The 20,498-nt window shown below is 39.5% G+C and overlaps 1 protein-coding gene across 8 annotated transcripts in view; it reads right to left on the bottom strand.

Moving 5' to 3' along the window:
• The window catches only part of BCL2L13 (BCL2 like 13), a 95,136-nt gene extending 74,855 nt beyond the window's left edge, over window positions 1-20,281 (bottom strand). The window contains exons 1-3 of one of the 8 annotated variants that reach the window (XM_045295936.1): window positions 20,093-20,281; window positions 11,159-11,273; window positions 7,371-7,539 (exon numbers count right to left, since the gene is read on the bottom strand). In XM_045295936.1, coding sequence (XP_045151871.1) covers window positions 7,371-7,491 — 121 coding nt within the window. In that variant the 5' untranslated portion in view covers window positions 7,492-7,539; window positions 11,159-11,273; window positions 20,093-20,281. Of the gene's footprint in view, window positions 1-7,370; window positions 7,540-8,789; window positions 8,842-11,158; window positions 11,274-18,989; window positions 19,133-20,092 lie in introns of those variants that run through there. The other 7 variants (XM_030887219.2, XM_045295934.1, XM_045295933.1 and 4 more) reach the window with 7 other exon arrangements.
• Window positions 20,282-20,498: the final 217 nt, after the last annotated feature.

Here is a 20,498-nt window from a genome sequence, read left to right as displayed (position 1 = left end):
TGTGTTTTATACAATTGATGTATGTATGGATTGTGATGAGTTGTATGAGCCCCCAATAAAATGATTAAAAACAAAACAAACAAACAATAAAAGAATGAAAATAAACACATTAAAAAATCAACTACAGCCAGGGGAAAAAGACCAGCAAAACAAATCCTCGGACACTAGAAGAAAAGAATTAACAAAGATTAGAGCAAAAATAAATGAACCAGACAAGAATATATGGAGAAAAAAATAAAGGACAAGTGGTTTCTTTGAAAAGATTAACAAAGTTGATAATCCACTGGCAAACCTAACAAAGAAAAAAAAAACCCCAAAACTATGAATAAGAAATAAAATAGGCAATATTACAACAGAACCAACTGAGATATTTTTAAAATCACAGTATTATGAAAAATTATATTCCAACAAATTTTAAAATCTAGAAGAAATGGATAAATTTCTAGATATGTATTTCCTGCCTGTAATAACATAAAATGATCAAGAAAATTTCAACAAGCCTATATAATACAAGAAATAGATCTGATTATTAAAAACAAACTCCAAACATCAAAAAGTCTGGCACCAGATGGTTGTACCAGGAGTTCTAGCAAGCAGTTAGAGAAGCGTTCACTCCAATCTTAGTTGAATTATTACACAATATGGAAACAAACAATATACTACAAAGGTAGGCAAAGACATCACCAGACCTAAACATTATAGACCAATATCCCTGATGAATATAATGCCAAGGTTTACAAAAAATTCTAGCCAAAAGCACTGGAGACACAGTGCAGGAACTGTGGCCAGTCTGACCACAAAGGGAGTGTAAAAGAGCAGCAAGGAGAGCAAAACTACAAAGTCCCCAAGGAATCCCATAAATAGACCTCAGACTCAGAGAGCAGGGCTTGGCACCTCATCAGACTTGATTGGGAAACATTCCTAAGCGTCAGTAGACAGAGCTGGAACTATGTATAGATACTTTTCCCCCCCATCTTTATCTATATAAGATAGGAAAAAATAAACAATCCCGAGGAGGAAACAGTTCTGGGGGTTAAGGGAGACGGGAAGGTGGGGAAAAGGGAGGGAGCCAACAAACCCAGGGACAAGGGAACAACAAGAGATCTAAAATCAATGATGAGGAGGGTACAGAACAACTGGTGGGGTTTGATAAACTGCAATGTAGCCGAGAGGAATTACTGAGAGCCGATTTGAAGGTCAAACATGATAGTGAGACAGAAGGGAAGTCAAAAGAAACATAGGCAAGAACTAGGAAGCAAAAGACATTTATCAAGGCATAAATATAGGTTTGTATATATGTAAATATATTAATATATTACAATAGGAATATAGGTCTGTGTACATACATTTGTATGTTAAGTATCAAGGTAGCAGACAGACTTTGGGTCTCTATGTAAGTCCTCCCCTCAACACAAGAACACTTTGTTCTAATAACTTGGCGTTCTGTGATGCTCACCTTCGGGACACGATCACTGAAGTCAAAATGGGTGCATAAGCAAATGTGATGAAGTAAACTTATGGTACCTGTCTATTACAAGATATAGCGTCTGGGGTCTTAAAAGATTTAAATTAAACAAGCAGCTATCTAGGAGGGAAGCAACAAAGCCCACAAAGAATAAGCACACCAGCCTGTGGAATCAGGAAGTATCCATGGGATAAGTATCAGGTATTGAAGACCCAAAACAAAAAACCTTATTGATGCAAATGAGGGGCATCGGAGTAGAGAACCAAAGCCCATCTGTAGACAATTGGACATCCCCTCACAGAAGGGTCACAAGGAAGGGACAAGCCAGCCAGGGTGCCGTATGTACGTACGTAAGTATGGCACTGAGGAAACATACAATATTTCTCTAGTTCTTTAATGCTTCCTCTTCTCTACTTTCATGACCACAGTTATACCTTAAAAATCTGGCTAGACCAGAGCATGTACACTGGTACAGATAAGAACTCTCTACACACAGAATCCAAGACAGATAAACCCCTCAGGAACAATAATGGGAGTAGCAATACCATGAGAGTAGGGGTGGGGTGGGGAGAAGGAAGAGAAAGGAGAAACCAATCACAATGACTGATGTATAACCACCACCACCACCCCAGAGGGACGAACAACAGAAATGAGGGTGATGGGAGACAGCACGCAGTGTAAGATATGAAAATAATAATAATTTATCATTTATCAAGGGTTCATAAGGGTGGAAGAGGGAGGGTAAAAAAGAGGAGTTCACACCAAGGGCTCAAGTAGAAAGAAAATATTTTGAAAATGATGATGTCCACATATGTACAAATGAGCTTGACACAATTATATAATTGATGTATGGATTGGTTTTTTGTTTGTTTTAATAAAAACTTATTTGATTTTGAAGCAATATTTTTATTTACCCTTGTATAATATAAACAAGTTGCTACTTGTTACATAGTGTGAAATAGCAAAATGTAATGAAGAAGTATGGATTGTTTTAAAAGCTGTAAGAGCCCCCAATAAAATGATTTATAAAACATAAAGAATTCAACAAAGCATTACAAAAAATTACATCATAGTCTAGTGCAGCGGTTCTCAACCTGTGGGTTGTGAACCCTCTGGGGGGTCGAACGACCCTTTCACAGGGCACGCCCAATTCATAACAGCAGCAAAATGACAGTTATGAAGTAGCAACAAAAATAATTTTATGGTTGGGGGTCACTACCACATAAGGAACTGTATTAAAGGTGGCAGCATTAGGAAGGTTGAGACCCACTGGTCTAGTGGGAGTTATACGAACTATGCAAGGATGGTTTAATATCAGGAAAAAAATCAATGTAATCCACCACATAAACAAAAAGGATAAGAAAAATATGATTATATCAATCGAGGCAGAAAGGTATTGATAAAATTCAACATTTAGTCTTGATTAAAAACATGCAATAAAATAGTAATAGAAGGGAAATTCCTCAACATAATAAAGGACATATATACTCACTTAATGGACAGAAATTGAAAGCATTTCTCCTTCAAACGGGATCCAGATAGAGTTGTCCCTTCCCACCACTCTTATTTAATATAGTCCTAGAAGCCTTAGCAAGAGCTATGTCAAAAAGATATTAAAGGCATCTGTATTGGTACAGAAGAAACAAAGTCTCTCAATTTGCAGATGATATAATCCTATACAGAGAAAACTACAAAGATGCAATTTAAAAATTACTGCTCCTTCCCCCCAGCCCCAGGGAGACAAACAACAGAAACATGGGTGAAGGGAGACAGCAGACAATGTAACATATGAAAATAACAATAACTTACAATTTATCAAGGGTTCACAAGGGTGGGATGGTGGGGGAAGGAGGGAAAAAAGAGGAGCTGACCTAGATGGTGCCCAGTGACTCCTACCAACTGCTTTGGTGATCACACTAGAAGGTTCTAGAGGAACGGTTCTCAACCTGTGGGTCGCGATCCCTTTGGTGGTAGAACGACCCTCTCACAGGGGTCACCGAATTCATAACAGTAACAAAATTACGTTTATGAAGTAGCAACGAAAATAATTTGATGGGGGGGGGGGGCCCCTGCATTAGGAAGGTTGAGAACCACTGTTCTAGAGTGAGTGGGAGAGAAATGTAGGAAAAATTTCAAAATTACTGAATTCAAAATTCAGGATTACTGATCTGATATCAACTACTGGGACACCCAGGACCATGCCTTTGGGGTCAAAGGGCAGCATTACAATGTGGGGATGCCCATCAGTGAGATTAACCAAAATATGCATAGAAGGCTGAATGGAAAACTGAGGGTCTGCTCTGGAAACATTCACCCGATTTACAATAAAAAAACATAAACAAAACCAAACCAAAAAAAAGAGGAACTGAAACCAAGGACTCAAGTATAAAGAAAAAGTTTTGAAAATGATGGTGGCAACTTATTTACAAATTTGCTTGATACAATTGATGTATAGATTGTTATAAGCACTGTTTAAGAGCCCCCAATAAAATGATTTATTAAATAATAAAATAATAAATTACAGGGATTAGTTGAAAATTTTGGCAACGTGATAGCCTATAAGATCAATATACGATTCACTGACTCACTCTCTCACTCACTCACTCTCATTCACTGACTCACTGTCTCACTCACTCTCATTCACTGACTCACTGTCTCACTCACTCACTCTCATTCACTGACTCACTCTCTCACTGTCTCACTCACTCTCATTCACTGACTCACTGTCTCACTCACTCACTCTCATTCACTGACTCACTCTCTCACTCACTCACTCTCATTCACTCACTCTCACTCCCTCCCTCACTCTTACTCACTCCCTCACTCACTCACTCTCTCACTCACTCTCATTCACTGACTCACTCTCTCACTCACTCACTCTCATTTACTGACTCACACTCACTCACTCTCATTCACTCTCACTCACTCACTCTCACTCACTCACTCTCATTCACTCACTCACTCACTCTCACTCACTCACTCTCACTCACTCACTCACTCTCATTTACTGACTCACACTCACTCTCTCACTCACTCATTCACTGACTCACTCTCACACAAAAAAATAATAATAAAAAGATCAATATACAGTTGGATTCTAGTATATTAAAGATGACACCAAAAGGGAAAATAAAAGAATAATACCATTTATAATAACTACTAACAAGCTGGAGATCACGTGATAGAATTTTGCAAAACCAGCGACTTGTTCATAGCAAATACCTTTTTCCAACAACACAAAGGTGGTAACTATACACATGGACATCCCCAGATGGAATACACAGAAATCAAATTGACCACATCTGCTGGAAGTCACAATGCAGAAGCTCATTATCAGCAGCTAAGACCAGACCAAGGTCACATTATGGAACAGAACATTGATTGTTCATATGTAAGTTCAGGATAAAGCTAAATAAAAGGAAAGTCCAGAAGATCCAAAATAGGTCCTTGAGTCTGTCCCACCTGAATTTTGAGAACATCTCAAGCACAGATTTGACTAATAACATAACACTAGTGACAGAAGACCTGATGAACTATGGGAGGGCATCAAGATCGTTCATGAAGAAAGCAAAAGATCATAAAAAAGACAGTAAAGAAAGAACAGATCAGAGTGGATGTCAGAAGAGACTCTGAAACTTGCTCTTAATCATAGAGTAGCTAAAGCAAATGGAAGAAAGGATGAAGTCAAGGAGCTGAATAAAAATCTCAAAGGGCAGCTTGAGTAAACAAAGCCAATATTATAATGAAATGCTCAAAGACCTAGACTTAGAAAACCAAAAGGGAATACACACTTGGCGTATCTGAAGCTGAAAGAAGTCCAGGAAAAATTCATGCCTCAAGTTGCAATCTTGAAAGATTCTATAGGGCTCACTACTTTTGCCCTTTTGGTGGTGTAGACCCCCTGGGGGCCTGTCTCCAGATCCTAACTTTACTGCTCCATAAACCTCCTGTGTGCCGCTTCAAACGAACGAAAGAACAAAAGAAGGAAAGAAAGAAAGATTCTACAGGCAAAATATTAACTGATGCAGGAAGCATCAAGAAAAGATGGAGACAATACAGAGTCACTCTACCAATAAGAACTAGTTAACATTCCACCATTTCAGGAGGTAGTATATGAATAAGAACCAATAGTGCTATCGGTAGAAGTTCAAGCTACACTAAGTGTATTAGCCAAAAACAAGGCTCCAGGAATTGATGGATCTGTTAATAAATACCAAAAGGGCATACCACTCTGCTGTAAGCCTCTACCCAAAGGCATTCATCTCAAACAATAAGGAAAAATATATACATAACTTTAAAACAAAGTTTACATTTTTGAGAGAGAGAGAGACAGAGAGAGAGAAAGAGGTCACGGCCTTAAGAATCCTCCAGATTCCTTAAATTCATATAAGTTAATCACAAAAGCACAAATAAGGTATGATTCTACTTATATAGCTGGAACAGGCAAATGTATATATATTAAATTTTCTTCGTGGCTACCAAGGGTGGGAGCAAAGGGAAACAGGGACCATTGTTTACAGGTACTGAGCTTAAGCTTAAAGTTAAAGAAATTTTGGGGAATAGTTAAATGTCTAGCAAGTGAATTGAATTAATGTCACTGAAGTGAACATATACACACATGTTGAAAAAAATACTGAAATAGGAAAACACTTCTGCAATTCTAATCTAGTCTTGATAAATGTGAAATCTCTGAAGACAGAAAACAGATGAATTTCTATTTATGAGGACTTCAAAAAGCTTGTGGAAAAATTCCATTATCATTTAATGGAATTTTTCATGAACTTTTTGAAGTCTCCTCAGAGATAGCACATTTTTTGATAAAAATCTGTACTAATGGCAGTCATTTAAAAGATCAAGCTTTTAGAAAACATTAAAATAAACTTCTGGTATTGGAAATGGAAAGTGGAAAAAGATAAAGGGCTTTTTTTTTTCTAAATCATTTTATTGGGGACTCATACAATTCTTATCACAATCCATACATACATCAATTGTGTTAAGCACATTTGTACACTCGTTGTCTTCATCATTCTCAAAATATTTGCTCTCCACTTAAGCCCTTGGTATCAGCTCCTCATTTTTAGGTAAATGGCTCTTTTAAAAAATAAGACTCTAAGTTCGATTTTAGAAACATAAATCATTTAGTGTCAGAGTAACCAGCCTCTGACAATATCGGGTCCATAGGCACAATTTTTGGCAATAATATATTATAGGAGAGAGAGTAAAATAAAGGAGTCAGACAAATTTCATGGCAGTATGCTCACGTCTGGGACGGCCATGATCTCAGCAGCCAGGTCTGCGCAGAGAGCGGGAGGAGGAGAGCAGAGGAGCCTCTTTAGTTCTGACCACGGCCTGTATATACTTAGGGGCATGCAAGCCCCACTGATTACAGGGAATTACATACGTCACAGGAAGGGGTTCTACGATAGGCCTACATGTCACTGGAAGGGGATGAGCTAGGGGTGTACAAGTAATAGGAAGGGGAGGGATTAGGGGTACATATGTGACAAGATGGGCGGACCCTAGACTCAAGATGGCAGCCTAACCTTGGTCACCCCTGAGTGGGATTGACCTTGTGTCTGGGCTCTCCAGGGAGGTGACCCACTATCCTTATGAGAAGAGAGTGGGCCCTACTTAGGGTGGGAATAAACAATAGTGTCTGATTGCTCTAGATGGCTGATAACCCTCAGGGAGAATAACCTCTCAGCAGTTTGCATTGACCTCCAAGTGAGCAGTCATTTACCATGTACAGCAAGCTACATCTTAGATTTGGCAAATATTTGGGGGGAGACAATCTGGGGAAAAACCATTTTGCATCCCACAATTTAGATATAAATTAAAATGTTTTCATGGATAAAGTCTTTATTACTACTTACTTACTATTACCACCATAAGCCAAAGATAATACCTTGGGTTGAGGAAAGATGCTGCTCCTGCAGCTTCTCCTGAGAGAGGAGTCCCAAGTAGCTGAGAACAACATACTTTGTTTCATAGTGAAATCCTGGAGGCACAGCAGCAGAGGACGCCATTGAGGTGGCTGGCAGAACTCCAAAGGGGTCTACTTTCAGATGTAAAACCTAGAAACATAAAACATTTTTTTCAGCTTAAAATGTATTATATTTGGGAGCATTTTCCTGTAATTGACCCCAATTACCCAACTCTATCATAAAATCGATATTTATCAGTTTCTTTCATAGTAATTGTAAAAAACATGAGTTTACTTATATATCTATTTAGAACTGGGAATTTATTCAGACTTCAGATGAAAAGCAAATTTTTATTCCCCTTTCTACAGAGCCCTGGTGTCCTAACAGTTTGGGCTGCTCATGGAAAGGTTGAGAGCCAAGAAATGAGTTGGAATCCCCATGACAGCAACAACCAACTCTCTTTGAAGTTTTTCACTTCTCACCTATCTAGTGAAAACACCATTTTACTCCTGGCCCCCAAGCTCTCCTTTAAGTCTCCCATAGTATATGTCCTCTTGTTTCTTTTACGAATAAAACCTCCAATATTTGAGCTAGCTAGGCCCATGGCCATATAGCTGCAGACATTTCCCGGAGGAAAAAGACAAGTCTCTTGGCGAGGGAAAAAGGAAACAGATATCACACAAGGTTTTTAAAGGAATATCAGAGCCAATGTTAGAACATGAGTTGTTCCCTAATCAAACCGAGTAGGAAAGTAGTCTAATCTTCTTCAGACGTAAATTTGAAACCAGATGAAGCAATTAAAAAACTAACGAGTAAGATATAAGGCGATTCAGCAAGAGGCATCAGCATTTGTTGTGTCTTGTACATCTTGGAATGCTAAGTTTGGGTTTTCTGTATTGTCATTGTTAGGTAAGGTGCCCTCAAGTCAGTTCCAACTTATAGCAAACCAATCAATGCACAACACAACAAAATCTTGGCTGGTTCTAAGCCATCCTCACAATTATGTTTGAGCCCACTGCTGCAAGTCTGTGTCAACCCATCATGCTGAGAGTTTTGTTCTTTCCCTGACCTCCATTTAACGTCCTTTTCCAGAAAACGAGTCCTTTCTGCTAACATGTACAAAGTAAGTGAGACAACTGCACCATTCTTGCTTCTAGAAATGATTCTGTCTGCACTTCTTCCAAGACAGACTTGTTTGTTCTTCTGGCAGTCCGTTATATGTCCAATATTCTTCAACAATACCATAATTCAAATTTTCTCTGGTTTTCCTAACTCACTGTACAACTTTCACATGCATAAGAGGTGACTGAAAATAACCATGGCATGGGTCCAGAGCTCCTTAATCCTTGCTCTTTGACCTAAAGAAAGAATTTGCAGATTTGCTGAATGCAATACTTAACTCTTTGGCTGCTGTTTCTATGGACCTTGCTTGTGGATCCAAATAAAATCGTTAACAACTTCAATCTCTTCCATTTATCAGGAAGTACTTGATTCAGTTGTGAGGATTTTAGTGAGTTTTAATCCACAGTGAGGGCTGTAATCTTTGATCTTTATCAGTAAGTGCTTTTTGCTTTCAGCAAGCAAGGTTTTATCATCTGCATAGTTCACGTTGTTAATAAGCCTTTCTCTGATCCTGATGTCACATTCTTCTTAGAGTCCAGTTTGTCCGAAGATCTGCTCAGCATACAAAATGAGTAAGTACAGTGAAAGGATACAATTCTGACATACCCCTTTTCTGATTTTAAACCATGCAGTAATCTCTAATTTTGTTCTGGTACCATATGATCACAATGAAGTTTACTGGAAATCCCATTCTTCACAGTATTATACAGTTTGTTGTAATACACTATTGAAAATCTTTGCATAGTCAATAAAACACAAGTTAACATCTTTCTAATATTCTCTACATTCAACTAAGGCCCATATGTCATCAGAATGATATCCCTTATTCCACATTTTCTTCTGAATCCAGCTTGACTTTCTGACAGCTTCTTGTCCATGTACTGCTGCAACTATCTCTGAATTATATTCAGCAAAATTTTACTTGCATGTAATATTAATAGTTTGATAATTTCCGCATTTTGTTTAGTCATCTTTCTTTCTAATGGGCATAAATGTGGATCCCTTTCAGTAAGGTGGCCAGGTTGCTGTCTTCCAAACTTCCTGGCACAGATTAGTGTTTCCAGCACTGCCTGAGTTTCTTTAAACATTTTCATTGGTATTCCACTAAGTCTTAGAGCTTTTTCACCAATGCCTCCATTTCCCATCGACGTCATCAGTTTTTGATCAGATGCTACCTCTTGAAATGACTAAATGCTGGCCGGTTCTTTATCCTTGCTTCCTGTGATACCCTTCAATCTCGGAGTACGAGGGTTCAATGTTTTCTTCGATTCTCTCAGTGTGAGAAATGTGGAATGTGTTCTCCTCTTTTGGTTTCTTAACTCCAGGTCTTTGTACATTTCATTATAATACTTTGTCTAATCAAGCTGTCCTTTGAAATGATCTGTTCGGCTCTTTTACTTCATCATACTTGACCATATACTATTCACTTCGGCTGTTCTACATTCAAGTGCAAATCTCATAATCCCCTCTGATACCCGCTTTCCTGTCTTTTTAATAAACATTTTGCTTTATTCATGTATGATGTTTAATGTCACCCCATAACTCATCTGGTATTTGGTCATTAGTTGTTCAATGGGCTATAAGCTAGTTTTTAAATGGTCACAAATTCGGGAAGGATATACTCAAAGTTATAGTTTGTTTTCATTTTCTTCAGCTTCAATTTGAACTTGTATATGAGCAATTGATGATTTGCTCTACAGTCAGACCTTGGCCTTGTTTCAGTTGATAACACTGAATTTCTTTGTCATCTCTTTCCACATGCTGTCAATTTGATTCCTGGGTGTTCCACCTGGGGAGATCCACATGTATGGTCACCATTCATGTTGGGGAAAAGGAATTTGTAATGAATGTCATTAGTCTAACAAAATTGTATCATGCAAATTCTGGCATCACCTCTATCATTAAGGTCCTATTATTCAACTACTGAACCTTCCTGTTTGTTTCCAACTTTGGCATCCCAATCACCAGTAACTACCATTGCAACTAGTTTACATGTTTGATCAATTTCAGACCAAAGAAGTCAAATTTTTCAATTTTTTCATATTGGCTTTAATGGATGATAATAAACTTGAATAGTTGTATTATCTGGGCTTATTTATAGGTATAAATATTACCCTATCAAGACATTACAGTGTAAAACATGGCAAAATAATAAATTATAAATTATCAAGGGTTCGTGAGGGAGGGTAGGGGGAAAATGAGGAGCTGATACCAAGGGCTCAAGCAGAAAGCAAATGTTTTGAGAATGATGATGGCAACAAATGTGCCTGACACAATGGATGTATGTATGGATTGTGATGAGATGTACGAGCTCCAAAGCCATCAGTCACTCCCAAGAAAGAAAAAAAGAGGCATTCTGTTCACAAAAAGATGTATCCCCTTGGGAACCGAAAGGGACAAATCTATTCTGTTCTGTAGTTACTACAATTTGGAATGACTTAGATGACAATGGAAATGATTTTCGGAAGGAGAAAGGAAGAAAAGCAGTGATTTTCAATGAGAAGTTACTTTCAGAATTTCAGGAGGGATAAAGTAAGATAATCTGAAGCATATTCCATATCCAATTTCTTACTTGGATAAGGAAAAATTATCAGATTATTTTTCAAATTACAAAGAAGAGAAAAGTACAGTAAATCTTCCATCTTACCTGTATCTGCGATTCTCAGTGGAGGGATATGAGACAAGAATAACTACTTTCTTAGCAGAATAGGAGCCAGATTTTTATTATTAAAAACGTTTCTGTTGTGGAATACTGATGTAATCTGAAAAAGAAACATAGTTAGAATTTAGAGCAATACTAACATGTACAAAGTGGTCAAAGATGAGAAAAGGAGACTTCTTGGTGGAGCGTGAAACAGACAGCAAGGGCGGAAGAACACCCGGAAAAGCATGTTGTCACAGAAGCCAGAGAGGCATTTCAATAAGAGAAAGTGGACACGTGTGCCAAATGCAATGATACATCAAGAAGAATAAGGATGATGAGTAAACATGTAGAACCTACGTTAACGCCACTGAACTAACTGTACATGTGAAGAATGTTGATGTGGCAAATATTTTGTAACATATATATTTACTCCTTTTTTAAAAAAGGAGAACCAACTGAATTTAAGCATTAGGAAGTTATCTGTGATCTCCGGCAAACAGCTTTGGTTGGTAAAGTGAGAAAGTAGGGAGGGGAAGAATGAATGGCAAGTAAAGTAGAAAAGTAGGGAAAATGAGATGCAGTCTTCTTTCAAAGGAAAAAAATTTCTTTGAAGAGAAAAAGAATGGAGGTCAGAGAAACAAAATGGTGCCTATGTCCATTTGTTTACGCTGTTTTTAACGTAAGCCTGTTTATGCTCATTAAGTAGTAAACAAAACAAGGAATAAGTAATGAAATTAAATCATAAAAGAAAAAGAACTAATCAGTAATAATTTAAGCTTTAAAAGTCTATTTGTATGGTAACAAAAACAGAGAAAAATATTCCTATTTTGATTAATGCTTTAAAGAAAAAAAGTTCTCTAATTTGCTATAAGTAAATGTCTTAGATTTATCAAAAACCCTTATTATTGAAATGACTTTTACTCACTCCTCCATCTAGATGTCAAGACTAAGGATCTTTTACCTATTTCCTAAAATTGAGTTTTAGTCTAACGCTCCTCAAGTTTTCTTACAAATTTCAATTGATAAATTACAAATGCAATTGATCATAGATTGCGTTAACTGGCCATCTTCCACATTCTCTCATTTATAAGTCCTTAGTTCTGATATAGATGCTAGATGTTAACAGACATAGACCACATATTTGGTGAATCATAATAGTCATATGCTATATAATGTCCACTGGGGCAATATCTGAGTGCTTAAATATTGATGTGCCCATAATGTTATGAGTTCAGAAATCACAGTTGGAGAAGAGCAAACAGGGGATGTACATAAGGAAACCAAGAGCTTTCTACATGAAAGACATGTATTTCCTATTTCTTGTTTACAAAATAACTGAACTGCCAGGCTTACAAAGGTACACTCTATATATAAAACCTATAATACATATGGCTTGATAGAAATAAACATCTATGTGTTTTTTATGTACTTTTATATGCATTGTAGTGTATATATATATATATTTTAATCATTTTATTGGGGGCTCATACAACTCTTATCATAATCCATACATACATCAATTGTACAAAGCACATTTGTACATTCGTTACCCATTGTACTATATTTTCTACCTAAAAAGTTTACTGTTTAACAGTGTATGCTTTGGCTTGTAGGCAGCAGTATCATATCAAATGCATCTGAGTCTCTTGAATGTTGTACTGTTATCCCTGTTTAACTTTCTGTCAAACCTATGGCTATGAAGTGCACCACAATTCCTAAATGCAGCAAAACAAATGCTAGTAATAGCAGAGCCAGAGTCAAAGGCAAAGTAGCCATTTGGAAGTTAAACAAAAGGTTACAACATACCACAAAGGTGAGAAAAATCTGTAAATCTTCACAATTTAGGCATGTCACACTCAACAATCAAGATCCTCAAAAAACAAAGAAAAACTATCCAAGTGTTAAAGCATTAGTGCCAATGAAATCTACAAGTCTAAAGAAAACGTGACAGAGACTGTATCAGATATGGAGAAATTGCTAATGATGTGGCTTGAGGACCAAATACAAAAGTTTATCGATCCCTCTTAGCATGTTGATGATCACTGACAAGACACAAAGCTTGTTCATGAAGCTTAAAAAAAAGACCAGAGTATGATATGGTGTTTGCACAGGTCCAAATCACATAATTGTCCTATTTCAAAGAATATATTGTGAACATTAAGTAAGACATGACTGCAGTTCTCAATGATTCCCACTAAATAGAGAACATGATCAAACTCTAATCCTTTAAGCTTTAGTTTTTAAAACTTTAAATGTGTATTTGACATTCTAGTTATAAACATGCCATACTTACAATATTCACCCAACTTCTAATTCCACTTGTTTCTAGTATAGCAGTAAATCAACTCATTCAAACCTGTGATTAGACAGATGATAGGCTAGGCAGATTTCTGGATCACTATTATATGTCTAATATGTTTGGATTAAATTACATAATAAAGCTATTAAGAACATGCCAATGAGTAAGCTCCATAGTAGTACCACTATGTACTACTACTACTACTACAACAAAGTACAGCACTACTCTTAAAGAGTATTCTGGGAAATGAGTATCCACTTCCCTTGCAACATTCTGAAATGCATCATTATCACATTGTACAATGGGCTTTTGTATTTCTAACAAACACTACAAATAAAGTACATCTTCACTATATCTTTATTTCCAAAACACTTTACGATGTGTTGAAGGGGCCCTGGTGGCGTAGTGGTGACTCGTACATCAGCAGTTCAAAATCATCAGCCGTTCCAAGGGATAAAGGTGTTTTCTACTCTTTTAAAGAATTAGTGTGTCCCCAGAACAAAAAATCATGTCAATGTGAATGGGGTGGGGAGTGCGGAGTGGAAAGCCAAAGCCAATCTGTAGGCAATTGTATATCCCCTTACAATTGTATTTTTGTAAGGGGATATACAATTTTCCCCGATCTCAAAATTGACAGCTTTGCTTATCATATCATATGCATATCATACAGATATACAATTGTATATCCCCTTACAGAAAGGTTATGGGGAGGAGACGGGCCAGTCAGGGTGCAGTATAGCACCAATGAAACATTCAGCTTTCCTTTAATTCTTTAATGCTTTCTCTGCCCCTACTATCATGACCTCAGTTCTACCTTACAAATTTGGCTAGACCAGAGCATGTATACGAGTACAGATGAGAGCTGGAAACACAGGGAATCCAGGACAGATAAACACCTCGGGACCATGAGAGTAACCATACCAGGAGGGTAAAAGGAAGGTGGGGGATAGAAAGGGGGAACCGATCACAATGATTTACCTATAACCCTCTCCGAGGAAGATTGACAGCAGAAAAGGGGGTAAAGGGAGACATCGGTCAGTGCAAAACATGAAAATATAATAATTTATAAATTATCAAAGGTTCATGAGGGACACAGGGCAGGGAAAGGAGGAGGAAAATGAGCTGATACCAAAAGCTCAAGTAGAAAGAAAATGTTTTTTAAATGATGGCAACAAATATACAAATGTGCTGGATACAATGGATAGATGGATGATGAAGAGCTGTATGAGTCCCCAATAAAATGACTTATTTAAAAGAGAAATTAGTCTGTCTTAGAAACCTATGGAACAGTTCTACCCTGGCCTAAAGGGTTGCCATGAGTTGGCACCGACTCCATGGCAGTGAGTTTGGTTCTTTCGGGGGGTGGGGTATTGCCACAGTAACCTTCTATGCCTAAAAAAACAAGGTAATATATCTACTTCTCACATCCACAATCTCGTTTTCTAACACTATGCATTTTTGTCAATAGGGAAAAAAATCTACTACTTGACTATTTTGTGCATTAATGACATGTTTGACAGTAACAAATGCCAAAGTGTGAGGGGAGAGTAATGCTGGGTTGGTTAAGGTTATATTTCTTCTTAGCTAGCCCATAATTCTAAGTGGTTTAAGAAATATATAATGATGACGTTTGATATACTGTATGTGTGATTATGTAGTCATCCTCCATTTTTGCATAACACAGATTTTCATATAACAACCTGGTCTTTGCAACCTACTTATGGCAATAAGGAGTGGATGTAGTCTCGACTTTATAAAAGAAACCGGAGGAGACAATTTGCTCAAGATCAAAAAGCTAGTTAGCAACATGATCACTTGGTTGGTACATTCTCTTAATTTCCTAACTCTTAGCCTTTACCCACATTCATTCAACATAAATTTACTGCATGCCAGCAATGCGCTGGGCACGAGGAAGGCAGAGGTGAAATAGCAACACTGGTAAAAGAGTGCGAGCAATGGCAGTAAAACAGTCTCTCTCCTAATATTAGTTGGGAGTATTCCAAAAACTGAGCACTCAGAGAGCTAAGCAAAGCTGTCAATTTTGAGATCGGGGAAAAGAAAGACAAAACAGGAAAATAAAATAGATGGAAGATAAATATGACCCAGGGAACTGCCATCCAGGCGCCAGAGCTTTCCTGGAAGCTCAGGCCCTTCCCACTATTGCCTCACCAGCACAAGCAGAGCAAGCTCACGTCCAAAAGACAGGTATTTCAAGCTTCTTTTTAAATAATGAAAAGGACACAGTTCCTTTTACACTTAAAATGTTACTTACTAGAACCTTTTCCAAGTAAATACTAGGGCTCTCCTATAAAAAATGGATCAAATATATGAATACTTTTAAATACAAAAGTATTTGTACAATTCAAAACCTGTGACTTGTTTCTTTCCCTGCCAGTCTTTTCGTTTGTTCATGTAGTTGTAAGTCAAATAGTCAAGACTGAAGCATAGGTTAACTTAATTGTTTATATATTAATTTGGTGACATCGCTGCAACTACTAATAAATAAAACACTAAGATCCTTCAATAATAAAGACACTATCTATAATCCTACAAAGAACGATTTTTTTTCTTCCCATTCCAACCAGGTTTCAATTACGGACATTAAAAAAACCCAATCAGTCACTTCTGACTAACAGTGATTCTATTAACAGAGTAAAGCTGCCAAATCCAGAGTTTCCAAGGCCGTAATTGCCATAGATGTGGACTGCCACGTCTTTCTCCTGCAGAGCAGCTGGGGGTTCAAACAGCCAACCTTTCAGGGATCAGCCAGAGCACTGAGCCACTGTACCAGCAGGGCTCCATTCAATATGACTCTGCCATCGAATCAGTGTCCCTTATAGGGAGGGTAGAACTGCCCCTGTAGGTTTTCAGTGACTCAAACTCTAATTAGAGTTAAGAAAGCTTCCTCTGTCTGCCCTGGAGCACTTGGTAATTTACAACTGTTGTATCTTGCTGTTAGCAGCTACAGGTAACCAGAGCTCTCCTTTCAAATACACTAGTGCAAATTCCAGGATGTCAGCACTGATAGTAGGAGCCCTGGGAGCACTGTGTAGGACTGTTAACCCCAAGTCAGCAGTTCAAACCCTTCAGTCACTCCACAGGTGAAAGATGTGACCATGTGTTCCAGTGAAAATTTATAACCTTAAAAACCATGTCGGTCACTCTGCATTGGAATTGATGATAGCTGTGGTTTTCATTTATTTATTTATTTTTGCTGCCCCCATTTCCCCGAAAATAAGACCTACTTACAGTTTTGCCTCTTGCTGAAATATAAGGCATCCCCCCGGAAATAAGCCCCACCCCAAGCTACCATAACTCTGGACTGTAGTGGCAGCGGGCACCGCTGCACAGCTCACTGTTGGCCGCAGCACAGCAGGAGCAGACAGGAAATGCAAGGTCTCTTTTCATAAAACAATAAATGTGTACCGTATTCTTCTTCATGGAAAACTAAGACATCCCCAGAAAATAAGACCCAGCGCATCTTTGGGAGCAAAAATTAATATGATACTGTCTTATTTTCGAGGAAACAGGGTAGTTGTGTGAGATAGTTTATTGTGCCAGTACTATTTTTAATACTGCAGAAGTTAAAGGCATTTTATTTATAAACTATAGCCAGAAGGTATGCAGCAAATATTGAATACTACTGTAATTTTTTTTTCTCCTGTAAAATCTGAGGAAAAGCAAACTTGCAGCAACGTCAAGGTCTTTTGTAGTTTTTCTTCCATTTTTGTCTGCTGGTTAAAAACAGGAACTCCTAGCACCCACCTCAGGCACACTAATTTAGAATATCATACTTAACACAACAGGACAAGAATCAAAATATATTATAATTTACATTTTTTAATTACTTACAATTATGTTAGGAAATTCTTTTATTTTCAACTATTTATTTCCACTAAGAAAATAACATACTAAGATTGTTAAATACGCTAGTGACAGAGCTGAACACATTCCATAACACCCATCAATAAAGAAAAATTAAAATTCACAAATCCAGTCAAACTCTGAAATTTTATACCTTAAAAGTTTCTTGGCTCCCAAAACTCTCCTCTCAAGGCTCACTGGTACTGTGAGCAGGGAATTTTTAAAAGGTATAGCCAGTCAGAGGAAATCCACTGGGTGTACTCTTTAACTCTTGCTCTATGAGTTCCTAAGGAATCCAGTTAGTGCTGCCAGACTCCTGGTGCCTGGAGAGCACACAACACAGAATCCAGGGCTTTCTCTAAAAGCAGCAAAATTGAATAACCCTAATAAAGCCTCAGCCCACCCAGCTCAAAAATGCCACGGAGCCAAGGTACTGTTTAAAGAACTCAGTCCCACTTTCAGTACTGTTACGTAGACGCCCTTCTTCCAAATGAACACGCACGCCCAAGAGAAACCCTCTAGTTCAGCCTGTGGCGCTGCCTCAAACTATGTTCACTCAGCAGTTGACAATTCCAGGTAAAGTATGTCGAGAAGGCCTCACTCTCTGTTCTCTTCCCACACAAGCCCCATTCAAAAATCTGCTCCCCACAATAATCAGACTTCCCATTTCTGAGTCTAAAGCTTGTGCATAGAAAACCCCAACAATGTAAATGTCACCAAAGACAAAGTCAAAAACTGATATAAAATCTAGTTACTTTGTTTCATTCCCTGGTATACACCCGAGAAATGAAAGCACTTGTCTATACAAGAACTTAAAACACACGTTGTTAACAGCTTTACTCATTATTCAGAGTCCAAAAGTACAAACAACCTAAATTAACTGATGAACACTAAATAAGATGTGGGATATATGTACCAGGGATATTATAACCTGCCTTATAGAAAAGAATGACGTACTTATACATGCTATAAATGGATGAACCCTGAACACATTATGTTGAGTGAAAGAAGTCAGTCACAAAAGACCAACTATTGAATGATTCCATTTACGTGAAATTTAAATAGACAAGCAGATTAGTGGTTAACTGGGATGGTGAGGTTGGGGTCTGGGCTAGTCATGGGTAATGACTACTATGGGGTGTGGTGTTTTTTTCTGGGGTAATGAAAATGGTTGCACCACCATAAATACGTAAAAACAACCTGAATTGTACAACTGGTGAATTATTTTGTTTTATCTAATTGTCCCAATGAAGCAGTTAAAAACAGTAACAAACAGCTACTCTGAAAATAGCCTCCCTTTGTATACATTAAACAGAAACATTTGGTGCTCATTTCTTTGATTGAGATCTGAATCCAAGCCATATTTGGAAAAGAAAAAGTGATAAAAAGCAGTGGGGGTTAGTTATTAAGTGCTTGTTTACACGTTTTGTATGTAAAAAAAATTTACAAAACATTTTTAAAAGGATATAACCATTGCTGCAAATCACTTGTCCTAAAAAAGCCTGCTGTGCAAGATACTTAACATTTATTAACTGATGAACTACTACACACACTTAATTACAAAACTGGCTGGCCTCAACCTTCCCGTCTTAAGTCGAATTCAACTTCTATGGAATTTTCCTCCACAAGAAAATGAATCATTAAAACAAACAAACAAAAATCAGAATGTACCTGCTGAGTCAGAGTAAAGAGAATTTTCAAAATGCTGTACTGCCTATTATCAAATGAAGAGTTCTTCAGGTTGGATCTGCAGGATATAAATGTGGAGGTACGAACGGCCAGCTGTGCGCATGGAGTCTAAGCAGTTCATGCAGTCTGACCTGACACTTCCCTAATTTTCCAAGTTAAAAAAAAAAAGGCACCAGCTGGGTTTGGCAACTCATCCAAGGTCACGCAAGTCAGGGCAGAGATCACCATTCTGGTTTTCTCCAGGGGGAAATCTTACTGACAATTTCGAGAAAAAAAGTTTTTTTTGCTGTTTTATTTTACATCATCTGCCCAAAAAGGGGCTGCGGGGAGGGGAAAAAATGATCATTTCCATTCAAAAGTTATGGCTATACAGTTGTGCGGGTACTGGTGAGGAGCTCACCCAAGCTACTCCCTGTGCAGAGCGTGTCAGCTAGTTAACTAGCTGGGTCGGCCGACTTCGACCCCTCGGCCTTGGCTCAGTCTCCCGGGCCCGGCCGCCTCACGCTGGGGGCCCGCGAAGCAACGCGGGGCCTCTCCCTCCTCTTAGGAACCAGAGGGAACGGGCACCTGGTGCCTCCGAGGGCAAGGCGGCCAGTTTTCCGGGAAAGATAACGCGCGACAGACGGACCAGCAGCCGATCTGGAGTAAGGCGCGCAGGAGCGCGAGAAGGAGCGAGCGCCTGGCAGCGCGGGGCGGCAATCGCCTCACGTGAGCCGCAGGGACGCTTCCCCGCGACCGGGAGACGTCCCCGTCCCCAGCCTGGCGCTGAAAATGGACCGGGGTCCCTCGGGAAGGAAGGGGTGGGGTGGAGGCGCGGGGGACAGAAGGTGGGCCCGCGGCCGTCCTCAGACCCCGCAGCGGGGCACGGCCGGCGGCATGAGACGCAGCCCTCGATGCGCCGGCTCGGCGAAGGGCTGCGGCGCGCGCACGCGCACGGGCTCGGGCCCGCTAGTCCCCTCGCTCGCTCACGCGACGCTGGGACCCCTGGGGAGCCGGTGGGGTCCGCGCCGTCGCCGGACCCCGTCCCACGCGGGGGAAGCGCCTCCTCGCCCAGCTCTGAGCGCCCGGAACCCCGCTCCCCTCACCTGGCCCTGGCCCCTGCCCCAGAGGAGATGCAAGAGGCGGCGGCGGCGGCGGCAGTTGCTTCCGACAGGGTCCCCCAGCGGCGGTGCCTGCTTCGACCCACGGCCCTAACCTACTGCCGCCGCCATGATGGAGGGTGAGGTCACCCCCAGCCCGCTTCCGTCACCCCCGGCGTGAGGGCGGGCCGGGGACGCCGAGGAGCGCGGGAAGGGGGCGGCTCTGCGCTCCCAAATGGAAGATCGGACCACTGAGGTCTGGAGGTGTCGTCGCGCAGACAAGACCCGGAAGAGCGGCCCCCCCTTCTAGCCCGCTCTTCCCCCGAGTCGCTCAACTCGATGATTCCTAGGACCGCGGAGGCGCCCTCTCCCTAAGTCACTTCCGGTCCTGGGGGACGCTCGCTCGGCAGTT

The sequence above is a fragment of the Echinops telfairi genome, unplaced genomic scaffold (assembly GCF_000313985.2).
Source record: "Echinops telfairi isolate 266 unplaced genomic scaffold, ASM31398v2 ScPeMD7_6273;HRSCAF=7185, whole genome shotgun sequence".
Lineage (NCBI taxonomy): Eukaryota > Metazoa > Chordata > Mammalia > Afrosoricida > Tenrecidae > Echinops > Echinops telfairi.
Note: the sequence above shows the minus strand (reverse complement) of the source record. Positions and strands in the feature narration are given on the sequence as shown.